Source organism: Gastrolobium bilobum, unplaced genomic scaffold (assembly GCF_033153095.1).
Source record: "Gastrolobium bilobum isolate Gb01-03AN ecotype WA unplaced genomic scaffold, APGP_CSIRO_Gbil_v1 utg912, whole genome shotgun sequence".
Classification (NCBI taxonomy): domain Eukaryota; kingdom Viridiplantae; phylum Streptophyta; class Magnoliopsida; order Fabales; family Fabaceae; genus Gastrolobium; species Gastrolobium bilobum.
The window spans coordinates 214,582-232,721 of NW_026896735.1; the positions used below are offsets into that span (position 1 = coordinate 214,582).

An 18,140-nucleotide genomic window follows, 5' to 3' on the forward strand; every position below is an offset into this window, starting at 1 on the left:
CTAGGCCATCTGGGTTATGCTTGCCAGCTTTGCTTTGAGGTCTTTTCTTAATATCTTTCCGGATGGAGACTTGGGAATGGCATGAACAAAGTACACTCTGTGTAGTCTTTTGTAATACACTACCTGTTCACAACAAATACCACAAACAAGCCATTAATTCTCTCAATTACTTGAACTTATTTCCATGAAATTTATAGGCATCGATATGGTGTACTTAACGTGTGCCATACTAACATGGGAATTTCCTCTCTCTTTTTCTATTTTTTTTATATGCAGCATCATATAATAATTTTTTTTTTTTTTTTTTGTAATACATAATTTTTTTATTATAGCTTGATATCTGACATAATGCAGTTGAGCAGTCAAAAAATCCAAAACGAATATATCATAAAACTTGAAATTGTATATCGCATTGATTGTATGTGGCTTTTTTTCTTTTTTCTAATATATATATATATATATATGATTGTCATTGTAAAAAATTTCATTATTATTCAATCATATTTTACTATATTATTAATTTTTTTTCAACTTTTTAAGTAATTATTTCCAGAATTAAATTTTTAATGATATGATAACAAATAATTAAATGATATATAAAAAAACTTTGATAGTGAATCAAATTTAAAATCAGATATATACTTAGAGTACTTATATATAAAAAAAACAAATAAAAGTACTCGTGCTTAATTTCACTACTCTGAAATTAATGTATTTCAAATGTATTTATATATACCGCTTAATTCCTCAATACAAGGCAATCCATATTTGAATGTATTTGTTCTCACTAAGAGTGGAGTTAAATCTTTTTATATTTTAATTTTAACAAAATTGTATGGAAACTAAAAAATGAATACCTTTAGCGAAATGAAAACAATAAATTAAATATGATGGTAGTGTATATACCTGTTTGGCTATAAACTCCTTTATAGCTTCTTCAGTAAGATCAAAGCTAACCACGAAAGCAACTGGAACTTCACCCGCAGCATCATCCATTTGCCTGTTAACGTTTGGTTCCATATTTGATAACATTATCTATTAGTCAATAATTATAAGTATATGATAAAATTAAAACATATATATGGTGCTATCTATATAGTTATTTTCAATGATACTTACGGGACAACAGCTGCATCCACAATAGAAGGGTGGCTCACAAGAAAGCCTTCAAGTTCTGCCGGCGGCACCTGATGATAGAATAATATAAAACAATGGTATATTATTATTATGGGCGTTACAATTTTTTTTTACAAATTTTTGCAAATTACACTAGTTTCAGAAGTATGTAGTGTAACCTAGTGTATTTCCGGGAGTACATAGTGTAGTTTGTAAACAAAAAGTTTGTAAATATAACTCTCCCCTATTATTATTATTATTATTATTATTATTATTATTATTATTATACTTTTTCCTAAGTAAATTTTGCTGGTCAAATTAAGAATTCATATATACCTGGAAGCCTTTAAATTTGATGAGTTCCTTGAGCCTGTCAACAATGAAAATCTCATCATCATCATCTACGTAGCCAATATCTCCCGTATGAAGCCAACCCTCGCCATCTATAGTTGCTGCTGTGGCCTTCTCGTCATTCAGGTATCCTATATGAAACTTATTTCTATCAAAACCAATGTTTTTAAAACCATACTAGTAACTAAGTCAAGGTTTAACAAGAAATAGTTATTTTTAGTTATTTTACTCATGGATTACGAAGTTAATTATTTAAATTAAATATTTATAATTATGAGTTTTTTATTTATAAATATTTTTAGTTATTTAGAAGATAATGTTTGATTAAAAGTATTAAATATATTTCTCATTATAAAGTATTAATAGAAAGACTCATTTTCAGATTTAATTTTATTTGTTTTTATTTGCTTGTAAGTTGTAACGAAATTTGCATGCACTTGATAACTACATATACATAGTTTAAATGAAAAAGGTCATTAAATTCATTTTTGACATGTTGATTGAAATTTTATAGGACATGTAAATATTTACATTAGTTACTATTTTATCTTTTTTATATTACTGAAATAATCTTCTAACTCTATTTTAATTATATTTTGATAATTTTTTTATGAAAGATATTTATACTAACTACAATTTTTATTTATTATGGAATTTTATATTTGTAAAAAGTTGACAATTTTTATACTAAAATTATTAGCATAAATAAAATAAAAATATATCATCATTAAAATATACATAGATTAAATAAAATTAATTATAATATTATTTAAGTATTTTTTTAATTTAAAAGAAGACCAACTTAATTGAGAAAGCCCACGGAGAGAGCGGAATGGTGTTGGGAATGGGATAAAATAAATTGTAGGGTTTGAAATTGTATATTCTCCTTATATTTTTTCATAACTCTTGCGAATAAGATATTAAGACGGAAAGAAAAGGAATTTATGAATATATGATAAAATAAATTTTTTGGGCATTTTAATGATAACTACTTTATAGTAAGATGTTAATTATTCAATTTATTGAAAATGAATACGCTTATGGTTGATACTTTAAAAAATAAAAAATTGAAAAGTTATAAAAAGAAAGAAAGAAAGATGTAAATTAAAGAAATGAAAAATAAAAAACTTAAAAATAGTTATATATATATTACGAAAAGAAATTTACATTTAAAATTGAAAAAAATTATCATGTGATAATTATAGTGAAAGAACTTTTATACCATATATGTTACATGATGCACTAGAGCCATGTTTCAATCTACAATAAGTCGATATGTAATTTTTGTGAGAATTAAATTGAATCACTCATTGAGTGAATCTTGATCAGTTTGACTATTTGTTTGGATAGTTTAGAGCCGGTTCAATAATCTAAAAGCTGATTTTATATATATTAAACTCCCTTAAAGTGAATAAATAAATAATGGTGCAACCATGAAATCAAAAGTAGATACATTGGTATTATTTAATTTAGAAACAAATCATATGCTACTTGTATATAGTATATACCTTTCATGATCTGTGGGCCTCGGATGCAAATCTCACCAGGCTGATTATGGGAAAGAGAAGAACCAGTTTCAGGGTCAAGGACCTTTATCTCTGCATTTCTGACTACAGTGCCACATGACCCTGACTTCGATGGGAATGGCTGTTTTGCAAACCCCAAACACATCGACAACACAGGCCCAGCCTCTGTCATCCCGTATCCCTATACATTACATTTTGTCACATCTAAAGCTTCATATATAGTTAAAATAGAATAATAGACAATAATAAAAAGTTAAAACTTACAATATTAAAAAAGTAACTAAGTAAGGGTTATTAAATTACGGAATAGCGCCTTAGCCAAATTTCAAAAATAATATATATATATATATATATATATATATAAATATATATATATATATATGAGGCAGGATTTTCTTACACCGGTGTAAGAGTTAGAAGTCTTACATTCAATCTTGATCATTAATCTAATTTCATCCAATGACTCATATTACTAAAAAATTAGAGCCCTTAGATATAAGTGGGATCTACGGATAAGATTAAGAGTGTAACTATGTAAAATGAATCTGATCCTATATATATATATATATATATATATATATATATATATATTGTAAAATTGTGGATGGCTATTGTGAGACAGCACAACATGCAAAAAAAAAGTAGGGTTCATGTAGAAAATGTGGATGACTATTGAATGATGAATCAGTGTTATTACTTACCTGCCCAAGAACTGCATGAGGCAATCTGCTCCGAAGAGCCTCCTCAAGCTCCTTCCCAAGCGGCGCTGCCCCTGACATCACCAACCGTACGGAGCTCAGGTCATACTCCTCCACCCTCGGGTTCTTTATCATTGCCACCACCAGCGGCGGCACCACCATCGCCACCGACACCCTGTGCCGCTCTATCATCTCCATCAATTCCCTTATCTCAAACTTCTCCATCAGCAAAATCCCACTCCCCGCTCTCAACGCACACATCATCACACTGTGCATCGAGAATATGTGAAACAAAGGAAGCACGCAAAGCACAACGTCCTCTGGTTTCATGTACAGGTTCGGGTTCTCTCCGTCAACTTGTTGAGCCACGCTCGTTATAAGACTCTTGTGTGTCAGAACCACGCCCTTCGGTAACCCCGTTGTCCCGGAGGAGAACGGCAGCGCCACCGTGTCGTCCTCCGGGTTGATCTCCACCTCCGGTAGTTCGCTCTCGTCGGCTTCGGAAACAGCCGAGAAATGCAGGCAGTTCTCCGGCGGGTTGTCGACGGTGATCACCTTGAAATCCTCTACGTTGAGCTTGTGGACGTACGTGGAACGAGTGACGATGAGTTTGGCTTTGGAAGCGGTGAGTTGCTTCGAGATTTCGGCGGCGGTGTAGAATGGGTTGGCGGTGGTGGCGACGGCGCCGATCATGGATGCCGCCATGAATGAGAAGACGAACTCCGGGGAGTTTGGGAGGAGAATCATGATGACATCACCTTTGTTGATGCCGAGATTGGACAGACCGGCGGCGAACTTTCGAGATGCGAGGTGAGTTTCGGCGTAGGTGTAGGTTTTGTCGCCGACAATGAGACATGGACGGTCGGAAAGTTCGGGGAGTTTATGGAAGCAGTAGGTGTGAAGGGGAAGGTTGTTGGAGATGGGTATGTCTGGTAATTTTGATCTAAAGAGATGGGTAGTTTGGGGAGTTGAAAGAATTTTATTATGTCCAGAGAATTCTGTGCTCTGTTGATAGGTTTCAACACAAGTAGATTCTGATATCATGGTTTCAATATCTGAATTTTAAAGTATATAAATGTTGTGTTTGTGTACCAAAATCGTTCGAAAAGCAACGAAAGAAAGTTGACAAAAGCAGCTAATTAGCAAAAGGGAATTAAAGGGAGGGAGTTTGATATGAAGATTGAAGAATGAAAGAGAGAAATTAGGTAATATATATACATAACATAAGCCAAAGTGGTAGATATGCAATGTAGATGTAAGAGGCACACACATAGTCTCATTGAAAACCAAGCTTTGTTATTCCTCTAATGAAGGAGCCTCTACTGACCTACCTACCCTGTTTTCTGTACCTGTGTGTGTCACTCTCATCAGTTGAACCTTGAAGTATGCTGGTGTTGAGGATTTATCATTAAATTACAACAAGTAATACCTCTTTTTAATATATATATATATATATATATATATATAGATATATATATATATATATATATATTTTCACCTTGAGCACCTGACGGAGATGTAAGGAGTAGAATCTCCATCTATGCGGCTTTTAAATATTAGAAATGGAATCCTGCGATCTAATACAAATCGCTAATGGATCCAAGGTTTGCCTATAGAATTAGAACGAAAAACTGGCCACTCAATTTAAAATATTATCACTTTTTTAATTGGGTTTAGTTAAGAGATAAATTTATTTCCTATAGATGCATATTGAAAATTTTAATTACCAGTATAACTTTTCATGTATCCATATTGAAAATTTTACATTTCGCGTGGAAGAAAGTTCTGTGACAATAGACTGTTGTACTGAGTTATTTGCATAAGATTGATAGACAAATGTAAAAAATAGGTTTAAATATATAAAGATTGTTCTAGAGTGTGATGGAATTAATAACAGGAAGACGTGAAACCTGTAATGGGGTTGATGGGTACTTTACGTTCGTTTGCCCATATATATTAATTTTTAAAAAATAATTTGAAATAAATATTTATAATACTCTAATTATATAAATGAATAAATAAAATAAGAGCTAATGGATTTCCTGAATAATCCACAGCTGCATACAGCCAAATTAAACTAATAATTTACCGATATATAAAAATTGAGTTTGGTATTTGTTATTTTAAATGACATAAGTTATGTCATTTTAAGAGAGAAATAGACACAAAAAATAAAAATCATAGGAGAGAAAAAGTGGGTAGTTTTTTTTTAATTTAAATTTTAAATAAGTATTTTATGTCTATCTCTCTTTTAAAATGACATAATTTTATGTCATTTAAAATCACAAATACTTTTTCCATAAAAATTATACTGGATCCGCCATAGCATAATTCACATTTGACTCAGTCATAATAGATGAGCCCAAATTATTACTCCTTATTAATATAGCATGATGTGTTGATTAAATTATTACAACAATTAACTTTGTCAACTAAGTAAATAATTTAATTTTTCTAATAACATCACAACATATAATCGGATATTAGTACAAATTCTAACAGCACACCGAAATTATATTCTTAAGAACATTACAGGTTTAACAAACTAACAAATTATATATGTATTATCCATCATCCGGGTCCAAAAACTGGGGAAGTGAACTAGCGGTTAAGTACAACGCACCTTTTATTTGATTTGTGTAATGGACCATGGTGTTGACTGGTCAACGGTCTCCCAACACTGAATCATCAAGTATTCATATTTCACAACTGGTTTTATCAAATACCATGTACTTGTGTAAGCTTGGCACGGCCCCAGACTTTTTGCTGAACCAGGTCCAGGATTGAAAAGTGGATAATATGTTAAATTTAAGAAAGTAATAAAGATTGAACTTTATACTAAATTATAAAATTTTATATTGTCAACTGAATAAAAATTTTATATCTAACATCTATACTATTCACAAGTATCATTGAGTTTTATTTTCCTGTCTCTGGGAATAGTTCATCAAATAATTCATTGCTGGAATTAACTTATAAACAAAATTCGTAAGCACAATAAACAGCATATAGTTTAAATCCATTCACAAGTATCATTGAGTTGATGACTTAAGGGGGGAAAAGAATTTAAATAAAAAAAAAATTTGTCATGTGACAAAAAGAATGAGCAATCATGGGAACTGGAATGAACCACCAATTTGGTTGGTATCAGCAGGGGGATTGATTGCCACCCAAAGGAGTGACATTGTGATTGCTATGAGGCCTGACCATATAAAAACAATGGTAGTCCCTCTTCTTCCCATCAAACCTTTTTTTCACAGAAGGGTGATCAGCAAGTGGCCTTCCTTGGAACTCTGCCACTGGGATTGAGTCAATGAGGAAAGTTGAGATACCAAACTTTTTAGGGAACATTGATAGGTCCATTTCTTGATCATTATCATCAGAGTCACCCATCCTCAGTGCCCGGTTCTCTTCATGGCTGATAGTATTCTTCTTGCCACGCCCAAAGAAGCAACTACAGCAACCATTGTGGTGTTCTTTAGAGCGGGGAGGGTCAAAACCATAAAGGGACCAGTTCCTACATAAACTGGCCCTTGAAGTCCATCAAGGGCTCTCATGTTGACATCAAAGAAGACAGTGTTATGATTAGCATATCTATCAGAGGGATCAATACCCTCAAAGCAAATGCGGTCACCACCACGATCCATCATGAAGCACATACCTTCCCTCATTGCCTTGGAGTTGTAGATATAGTGATCACAGTCAAGGTTGAGTATAAAAGGACCATTGGACATGATGGCAGAGGCTCGAACCAAGGCATTCATGGCACCTGCTTTTTTGTTGTGATCATAGCCTGGACGTTTCTCTCTGGAAACATAAACAAGAAGGGGAAGACGGATATCAACATCAGTCATGTCAATGAGCTTTGTATCATCATCAGCACTTCCAAGAAGAGTTTCATCACTTGGAGGTTTCAACATCACCTGCATCATTCATTCAACAAGTATGAATTATTAATTCTCATCTCTTCAAGGATATAAATTTGAAACTTGGATATTAACTCCACTAATACCTACTCTACAATTAGTACCTGAATTATACCGGCATGGACACCCTTAGAGTGCTCATGTGAAGGGTTTAACCAAGTCCCTGGCCAATGAGTTCCATCAGCCATCCAAGTTGCTTTTTGAATCTTTACAGGTTCTTCTACATGTTCATCATCTTCCCTGTTTTGTCTCTCAAGTTTCATGGCCTTGATTTCCTCTCTTCCATGAAAGGCATCTGAACGACGACGTATAGACTCAGGAAGACTATTGATCCTCACCTTGAACTCATCATACTCACGCTTCAACCTTCTACGATCCTTGACAAAATCAGGTTTCACTTTATTTTTAAAAGGATCTCTAAGTTGAAATATGATTCAGGATTCCTAGGCTCTATATCATGTTTGCGGCAGAATGGAACCCATGATAATTTTTTTAACTGCTTTTTTATTCCTAGGCTCTTCCTTGAACTGCTTTTTTTCTTTCTTTTTTAAGAAAAAAATGAGTGGGCCCTAATTTATTATGTCTATAGTAGATAAAGTTATTTGCCACTGTTGCAAATTTGAGGGACCCTTATATATATATATATATATATATATATAAAATTATTCATGAAATATTATATTCATCATGATGATTTTTTATAAGATTATGTAGAAAGGAAGAAATATGTATATAAAATAAAATATAAGGAAGTACAAAAAGAGGATATTTGAAATAACTAGTGAATATAAGTATATGTAGATTATATAATTTTTGAAATTTAAAAAAGCAGTTATTGCTTTTTTAAAATGCGCCATTTTTATTTTATAATCAATATTAAAATAAAAAGAAGATATTATCAAGTAATAAAATTCAGATTAAATAAATAAAATGGATTTAATAAATATATTGCTAGAAGAATATTATTCTTGCATCTAACGACTCACATATTTATTAAATTAGAGCCGTTAGATATGAATAGAATTAACGATCAAGTTTAAAAATGTAATTTACATCGGTGTAAAATAATTCTGATTTGTGTGCGTGCGTGCGAGCGTGCGTGTGTGCGCCCCCGCACGCTACAACTTTTGTATTATTTATCAATTGTTGATTTTTTTTAGATCTAATCATTCTAGTTTTTTAAAGATGAAGATTATTTAATATAAATATAATCAACTATTTATAAGGACTTGTTTGGATGAGCTTGCATAAAAAAAAATGGCTTACTTATTTTAAAAATATTTTTTACAATACCTAAAAGCACAATTTTAAAACCAGTTTTTTTTTATAACAGTTCTAACTCTGGACAAGAGTGCCTGGTTTCAATTTGACTTCGAGTGGAGGGAATTTGGCCATGTTGACTTTTGACAATTTAAGTGTTTCTTTTAAGAAATTTTGTTTAGATGATGTTACATTATTACAAAATCATTGCATAACACAAGTCTCAACAATGTCGTACATGTTAACTAATATTATTTAGAGGTAGGATATTCCTACTACCTATTTTTTCTACTACCACTTCACTACCACTTTAATCACTATTGGATTCAAAAGTTATTTTTTTCTCTCTCTTCATTCAACTTTTCCTTTAACCAAATGGTGATTGGAGTGGTAGTGGAGTGGTAGTAGAAAAAATAGGTAGTTAGAATATCCTAACTCTATTATTTAATGTTACCAATTACTTGTCAGAAATAAGATGTTTACTTGAAGGTTCTTCTCAATTGGCGGAGCTTTAATACTTTCCCACAAAAACTTTGAATGATTTTTTTTTTAGGGAAATGGTGTTCTCTATTTGATGGAAAGGGAAATAGTATTCCTACAAATAGTAAAATAGGGTGGGTTTCATGCCATATTTTTTCTCTCACTTATTCTCTTTTTTCTCTCTTATTTTTTTTTAAACGAAATACTGTTTCATGCAAATAGAGAATATTATTTCCCTTTTTTATAATAAAAGGATATTATTTTGTAGTTTCCCAAGTAATTCCCTAAATTTTATAGCCTCTGCGGAAATGGAACTTTCGTGGTTATGTGCATAAAATTGTAAGTGCACAATATGTGGAAGCATGCCAATAATTTTACATTTTGCCTGCACTTCCCAAAAAATAAGATTCCTTGCACTGCAAGGTTACTGTGCCTTCTATTGTTGGATTAACAGATCAAGCGTTTTATTTTTGATAAACAGATCAAGCGTTTTGTTTTTGGTAAACAGATTAAGTGTAACACCCCGTTCTAGAACCGGTTTGTTAACATTACGTATGACATTAGGCGAAGTTACAATCATAGATATTGAATTATAATACGGATAAACTTTTTCCTTTTTCCCGATAGTAAACGTTTATGTTTAAAATCAAATCCGTAATTAAACAATCCCAATGACTGTAATCATAACTTTTTTTTTTTTTTTTGTAAATACTGTAATCATAACTTAAACTATGTGTGGAACACCTAATGTAATTTTGTGTAGACCATACGTTGCTACCTTAGTGTGCCAAGTAGTCCCCTTAGCCAGATTGCATCAGTGTTCTTGTGCTTGACCCTCCATACCAGGAACAGTACCAGGACAACCATACGAATTAAAATGATAAGACTGTAAAATCATATGCAAGAGAAAGAAAGGCAATTGTCAGATGACATAGATAATAGGTGTAACACATTTAGTTTTCAAGTTCATGACTAGATTACATTATACACTAACTAGCCAATATTATAAAATTCATCTCCCTATCAGAAATCTATGTAGGGTCGATACTGACACAGGACACGTGACACGATACGACACTCCGACAGGTTAATTTTAAAAAATGTCAAATTTTGACACGTTAAGACACGTTTTGATACTCGATTTCAAAAATACAGCTATAAATAGGAGCTTAACCTTACCAAACCAAACCACTTCTCATTTCTCTTCTCCTCTATTTTCTCTCTTCTTACTTCAAATTTTTATTTATTTTATTTACCAACCATTTTTTCTTCCCCCGATCACTTTCTTTTAGGTAGCCAACACGGAGACAAGGTAATCCTAATCTTTATGTACTCTTAGGGTAATGAGAAACCAAACTGGAAATTTTGATCACAATCGGTGGCTCTTTGAAACAAGGGGTACCTATGGCTATGGCAATGCTCTATGGCCAAAGGAAGGGATTTTTGGAAATAAAAATGAGGATGATATTGTTGAACCAAATGAGAGTTTGATCAGTCACCGGAGGCCACTCACAAGAAAACTGAAGATACCTGCTGCTATTCTAAGCCCATATCGGTAAAAGCCTTTAGTCTCAAATGATTTTTCTTTTTTTAATTAAACAAAATTGATTTATTTTAATAAATGCACTTTTTGTCAACGAAATTTGTTCTACTAATCAAATTCATGCACTTCTTCCCCTTGGACACCTATTTGAATAAATAATATATAAGAAAAAATCATGCTTGATCGAGTGTTTCGTTGTGGTGAATTACATTAAAAGGTTCATTTAGATAATTTTTGACTATGAAGCATCGACACTACATAAATTTATATAAGTTTAGTATCATTTTTTTGTTAAAATATTGAATATTAAATATAATATACACTACATAAATTAAAAATATTATTTAATATCAAATAGTACTAAACTTATAATATTCATCAATTTTGCAAAGTAACATAAGATATCCCAAATATTTATATTAAACTCAGAATAAAATGGTAATCGAAATCCAACGAATCTAATAGTTGAAACTAAAAACTCAACGCAACACAACCTTGGAATCTTTTTTTGAATTTCTATAACACGTGTTAGAGTTGTCGGGAAGTGTCGGAGAGTGTCGAAAAGTGTCGGACACGACACATCAGGGTTTTTGAAGTGTCGGTGCTTCATAGTCAAAAATTATCTGAATGAACCTTTTAATGTAATTCACCACAACGAAACACTCGATCAAACATGATTTTTTCTTATATATTATTTATTCAAATAGGTGTCCAAGGGGAAGAAGCGCATGAATTTGATTAGCAGAACAAATTTGGTTGACAAAAAGTGCATTTATTAAAATAAATCAATTTTGTTTAATTAAAAAAAGAAAAATCATTTGAGACTAAAGGCTTTTACCGATATGGGCTTAGAATAGCAGCAGGTATCTTCAGTTTCCTTGTGAGTGGCCTCCGGTGACTGATCAGACTCTCATTTGGTTCAACAATATCATCCTCATTTTTATTTCCAAAAATCCCTTCCTTTGGCCATAGAGCATTGGCATAGCCATAGGTACCCTTTTTTTCAAAGAGCCACCGATTGTGATCAAAATTTCCAGTTTGATTTCTCATTACCCTAAGAGCACATAAAGATTAGGATTACCTTGTCTCCGTGTTGGCTACCTAAAAGAAAGTGATCGGGGGAAGAAAAAATGGTTGGTAAATAAAATAAATAAAAATTTGAAGTAAGAAGAGAGAAAGTAGAGGAGAAGAGAAATGGAGAAATGAGAAGTGGTTTGGTTTGGTAAAGTTAAGCTCCTATTTATAGCTGTATTTTTTAAACCGAGACATTAATTACATGCAATATCAACGGTCATCACATTTATTTTAATTATAAAAACTGCAGGTAAAATCAAAGATCATCATAATTATTATTAATGTATTAATGGTAACAAAATTAATAAAATAATTATTGTCATTTACTAATTATATGATAATCAACCAACGTTACAACTAAAATCACCACTAATTATTACAAAAAAAAAAAAAATCACCACTAATTAAGGTTACACTTTTAAAATCAAATTATGACACACTATGAGTAATCAATGCCTATAACTCCATACATAAAGGTACATATTACTATTTTTTATTATTATTACAAGATGAAAAAGGAAATGTACCTGCTTTTGAAAAACTATATGGCGCAGATTCCGTGTGTCTTGTCTTATACGAAAGACATGACAAAGAGTGTCTGAATCTGTTGGAAAGCTTCAAAGGGTGTAAGATATGGCCTCTAACTGTCACCTTATGTACATATACGCGCAGAGAAACATACAGAGAGGTGGTTAGTCGTGATCAAAACTACAGGCACTACCGAGCCATGATTGAAGCCTGTGATAATATTCTTATGCTAAATCTTCTCACTAAAATTGGCAAAAAAATTAATTTAATGCTTTTTAATAAAATAATTACGTATTTATTATAGTTTTGAAAATAATTACGGATCTATTGCATAATGTGACGCCTCAATGGGACATCTCTCATGAGGTATTGACACGTGTCATATTTTTTTTCAACAAAAATAATAATTTAATTATAAAACTTCTGAAGGCCATAACTTTTGATTCGGGTATCCAATTCAGGTAATTCTTTTTTTGATTCTATATAACTTTTTAAGATCTACGCAATGACATCTCATTTGATATATTTTATTTCTCACAAACATAATTTAAATTTAAATCAGATAATCCTTCTTCCTTAGAGATTTAGAATATTTATTTAATTATTTCCTTTATTAATACAGATTTTTCAAATTGATTTTTGAGTTTAAATCACAAATCAAATCTTTATTTTGTTTTCCTTATTAATAATAATTGTTACTTTTAATTTAAATCACAAACCAAATTTTTTTATAATAAAAATAAATTTTTTTATTTTTTAAATTAAATCACACATCAAATCTTGATTTATTTTTTATATTAAATCACAAACGCAGAACTCAGAGGCTTCTGAGTTTAAAAATGTGACACGTGTCAACACCTGACACGTCACCAATCACGTCTAAATTGGGTTTCAATCAAGAGGCAATCACGCCTAATTTAAGTAATTTTATTTTTGAAAAACATTCATAAGCCATCGTTAATTGCAGACCACGAATAATAACCCCGAAGCTTATAGTATTAATCATTAATTTTAAAAATAATCTTCTTCCTTATAGATTTAGAATATTTATTTAATTATTTTCTTTATTTTTACAGATTTTTCAAATTGATTTTTTAGTTTAAATCACAAATCAATTCTTTATTTTGTTTTCCTTATTAATAATAATTTTTATTTTTATTTTTAATTTAAATCACAAACCAAGTTTTTGTTATAATAAAAAAAATTATTATAAAAAAAAATTAAATCACAAATCAAAATTTTATTTATTTTTTTATATTAAATCACAAACCCAGAACTTAGAGGCTTCTGGATTTAACCGCTCTTATAATATCATTCTTGCAAATTAAAAATTTTGTTTGAGAGAAATAAAATATGTCAAATGAGATGTCATTGCGAAGATCTCAAAAAGTTATGTGGAATCAAAAAAAGAATTACCTGATTTGGATACCCGAGTCAAAAGTTATGGCCTTCAGAAGTTTTATGATTAATTTTTTTTTTTTTTGAAAAAAAATATAACACTTGTCAACACCTCATGAGAGACCCCCAATGGGGCGTCTCCCCTTAGGATGAGACACCTCAATGAGGCTTCACATGTGACGCCCAAAAGAGGCGTCACATTGTGCAATAGATCCGTAATTATTCTCAAAACTGTAATAAATGTGTAATTATTTTATTAAAAAGCATTAAAGTAATTTTTTTGCCATATTTTCTTACTTGTTCTTTCATTGTCATAACTATTATTCTAAAGGAATCTATTATTCTAAAGGAATTTCATTTGTTGGAAAGTTTTGTCACGTGTCACTCTCTCCTTGCATCTCAGATTTCTGTTCACACCATACCCACTTAAAATTTTTCCTTCTTTGGCAAATTCGAATTATTAAATATTTTAAACATTTTAAAATACGAAAAAAAAAGTTGAATTGAGTTTTGATTCAATTGAGTTGTGGACAGACACCTCATTCAATTTTCAACTGTCCCAGTACTCATTCAATGTCCCACTCAGCTGTTTCATTTAATGATGATTTCTACATTTGAATTGAGATGCTCTTTTAAAATTTGAAATTCCAACTGATCATGATTTCTTTTTTGTAATTAACTGAATGATTTCTACGTTGGAATGATCAGCTCTTTTAAAATTCAAAATATGATTTCGATTTAAATCTATTATTCTAAAGGAATTCCATTTGTTGGAAAGTTTTGTCATGTGTCACTCTATCCTTGCATCTTAAATTTCTGCTCACACCATACCCACTTAAAATTTTTCCTTCTTTGGCAAATTCGAATTATTAAATATTTTAAACATTTTAAAATACGAAGAAAAAAAAGTTGAATTGAGTTTTGATTCAATTGAGTTGTGGTGGCAGACACCTCATTAAATTTCCAACTGTCCCAGTCCTCGTTCAATGTCCCACTCAGCTGTTTCATTTAATGATGATTTCTACATTGGAATTGAGAGGCTCTTTTAAAATTTGAAATTCAAACTGATCATGATTTCTTTTTTTTTTCTTTTTTTTTTTGTAATTAACTGATCATGATTTCTATATTAGAATGATCAGCTCTTTTAAAATTCAAAATATGATTTCGATTTAAATCTATATATATATATATATATATATATATATATATATATATATATATAGGAAACCCATTTGTTGGAAACTTTTGCCACGTGTCACTCCCTCCTTGCATCTCAGATTTATGTTCACACCACTACCCTTTAAAAACTTTCCTTCTTTGGCAAATTCAAATTATTAAATATTGTTAAACATTTTAAAATTGTAAAATACGAAACAAATAAAAAAACGTTTTATTGAGTTGTGGTGGCAGACATCTCATTCAATGCCCAACTGTCCCACTCAGCTGTTTCATGTCAGACTTTAATGATGATTTTTAAATTTGAATTAAGAGGCTCTTTTCCAATTTCAAATTCAAACTGATCATGATTTCTACATTGGAATGATCAGCTCTTTTAAAACAAGATATGATCAGCTTTTTTAAACAAGATATAATTTCGATTTAAAATTTCAAAATATGATTTCGATTTCGTTTTTGAAATTTCATTTTTTAAATATTTCGATTTAATCTTTTAAATTCAAATTTTAATGGTGGGAAATTAGAAAAAGTATTTCTTTTAAAAATCAAAAATTCCTTTTTAAATTCGAAAAAAATAATAATTGTGGTGGCAGACAAGTCATTGAATATCCTACTGCTGTTCACATTGGAATTGGTCAGCTTATTTAATTGCTTTTTACATTGAAATTGCTCATGTGATCTAAAATTCGAATTTTGAAATGGTTTCAAATTTTGAATTTAAAATATAGATGGTAGGAAAAGATTTGGAAAGTTTTGGGTGGCACTCAGCTAATTCTATAAAAGGGAACGTTGTGCATTGTTTCTTTTTTTACAAGTCTATTTGAAATTGGAAACATTGGAAACTGACATTTAAAGTTTGAAATTTAACTCCATAATTCAATATGAATGTAGTTGCCTTCTTCGTATGTCTGACTTTTTGGTTTTGTCCCAATGGCTTATTGGTAATGCTGCATTGTTCTATTCGTAACGTTAGAGGATGGTAGATGCATTAATTGGATCTTGAAATATGGAGTTAGTGTGCTGTATAACATCCCCATGTCAGCAATTAAAAGAGCCAAGATGGTGTGGATTGGTGAGAAGTTTAGAACATTAAAAATAAAATTATTTAACATAACCATTTTAAATATATATGTATAACCAATATAAAAATTTTAAATTAAAAGATAAAAAAATATTTTTCAAAAAAATATGTATAATTAATACAAAAGAATTTTGAATAAAAAATATAAAGAATTTAAATTTAAATTTAAATAAAAAACAACATCTATTATTTTATAAAAAAATTATAAAAATTTAATCACTATAAAAAAATGATTATTTAGTGAACATCTAACTCTTGCATCGTAAAAAGATGTTGGCACTTAAGTATTTTACAGACAATTCTAATGTTTCCCGCTACTTTCTGCATGAAAAATTGTTAAGCCTATTAATAGTGTTTATTATTATGTCTATTAGGTGGAAAAATATTTAATATTTAAAAAATTATTGTAAAATAACAAAATTATTTATATTATAAAATAAACTCAAAATTTGGAAATAAATTATATGAACAATTTTTGGTGGCAGACAACTCATTCAATGTCCCACTGCATTTTACATTGGAATTTCCAAATTAATAATAACTCAACTCTTCTAAATTTAGAATTTATATTTAAATTTGAATTTTGAATTTGAATTTTTAACAGACAACTCATTTAATGTCCCACTACTTTTCTTTTGTTGTATATTATGAGTAAAAAAGATCTCTACTTTTCTTTTGTTGTATATCCCACTATTTTTTGCATGGATAATTGTTTGCCCTATTAATGCTGCATAAAAAAATCAAAAACATTAAAAAAATATTGTAAAATAACAAAATTATGGGGAGGGTTCTTTTGACTCCAGAGTAAGACTTTTAAGTCTTACTCCAAATCCCAGCCGTTGATGGACGGAAATCAACGGTTGTCATCAATAGTAAATTAATTAATATAACTTCCTAAATTATAACCGTTGGATGGACGAAAATCAACGGTTAGGATGGAGAGTAAGACTTATAAGTCTTACTCTTGAGTCAAATGATCTCTCTCCCAAAATTATTTATATTGTAAAATAAATTCAAAATTTGAAAATAAATTAAATGGAAAATTATGTAAACTTGATATATGGAAAAAGAGTTCAACATTTAATATTTATGCACTGGGAAAAGATATATATAATAATTTTGAATTTAATATAAATTATAAATCAAACAATAAAATATTTAAAATTATAAAAACACATTTACAGTAGATAATTTTTTTTTAAATATCAAATTTAAATGAAAAAAATGGCATAATTTATACTTTACAAAAATTAAATAAAAAATTTAAAATAATTTTTTTTAATATACATGTATAACCAATTAAAAAAATATACATGTATTTTTTTAAAAAAAATATTTAACATAAACATTTTAAATATACATGCATAACCAATTAAAAATATATATAAAAATCATAAATTTAAATAGAAAAAATTATATATAAAAATATGTTTAATTAATATACAAAAATTTAAATTTTAAATTTAAATAAAAAATGACGTCAGTCATTCTGTAAAAAAAATTATTAAAATTTAAGAACTATAAAAATGAAAATTTTAATTTAGTACATAAAAAAGAAATTAAACTTTCATTTTTTTTATTGCAAGAGTGTAATTAACACAAATACTTGCAAAAAATAATTATTTATATAAAATGCTGACAGTTAGAGGTGAAAAACTGGCCAATAGATTTTTATAATTCAATTGAAATTTTATCCTTCTTCTTTTATAATTAAATTACTAAATCTGATTTCAATTTTTGTGAAATTCCAAAGACTAACGACACTAATCCTTGCAAAAAAAATTGTTTTATTATTATTTTATAAATCTGATTGTAGTAAATGAAAGTTCATCTCTGAGATAAAAATATAAAAACCTAGGCGCAACTATAAGAACCTTTTACATGCTGATAGTTAGAGGTGGCAAACTGGACTCGACTCAGAGGGCCGGCCCACCAACATATTTTTATAATTAAATTAAAATTTCATCCTTCTTCTTTTATAAT

General features: G+C 29.8%; 1 protein-coding gene across 1 annotated transcript; it reads right to left on the bottom strand.

Moving 5' to 3' along the window:
• LOC133301684 (4-coumarate--CoA ligase 2-like) lies at positions 1–11,832 on the bottom strand. The gene is made up of 8 exons (XM_061501355.1): positions 11,809–11,832; positions 8,133–8,159; positions 3,695–4,645; positions 2,976–3,174; positions 1,453–1,598; positions 1,120–1,187; positions 907–1,000; positions 1–123 (listed from the first exon to the last, which is right to left on the bottom strand). Exons 1-8 carry the CDS (start codon positions 11,830–11,832, stop codon positions 1–3), a joined length of 1,632 nt encoding a protein of 543 aa, XP_061357339.1.
• Between the last annotated feature and the right edge of the window lie 6,308 nt (positions 11,833–18,140).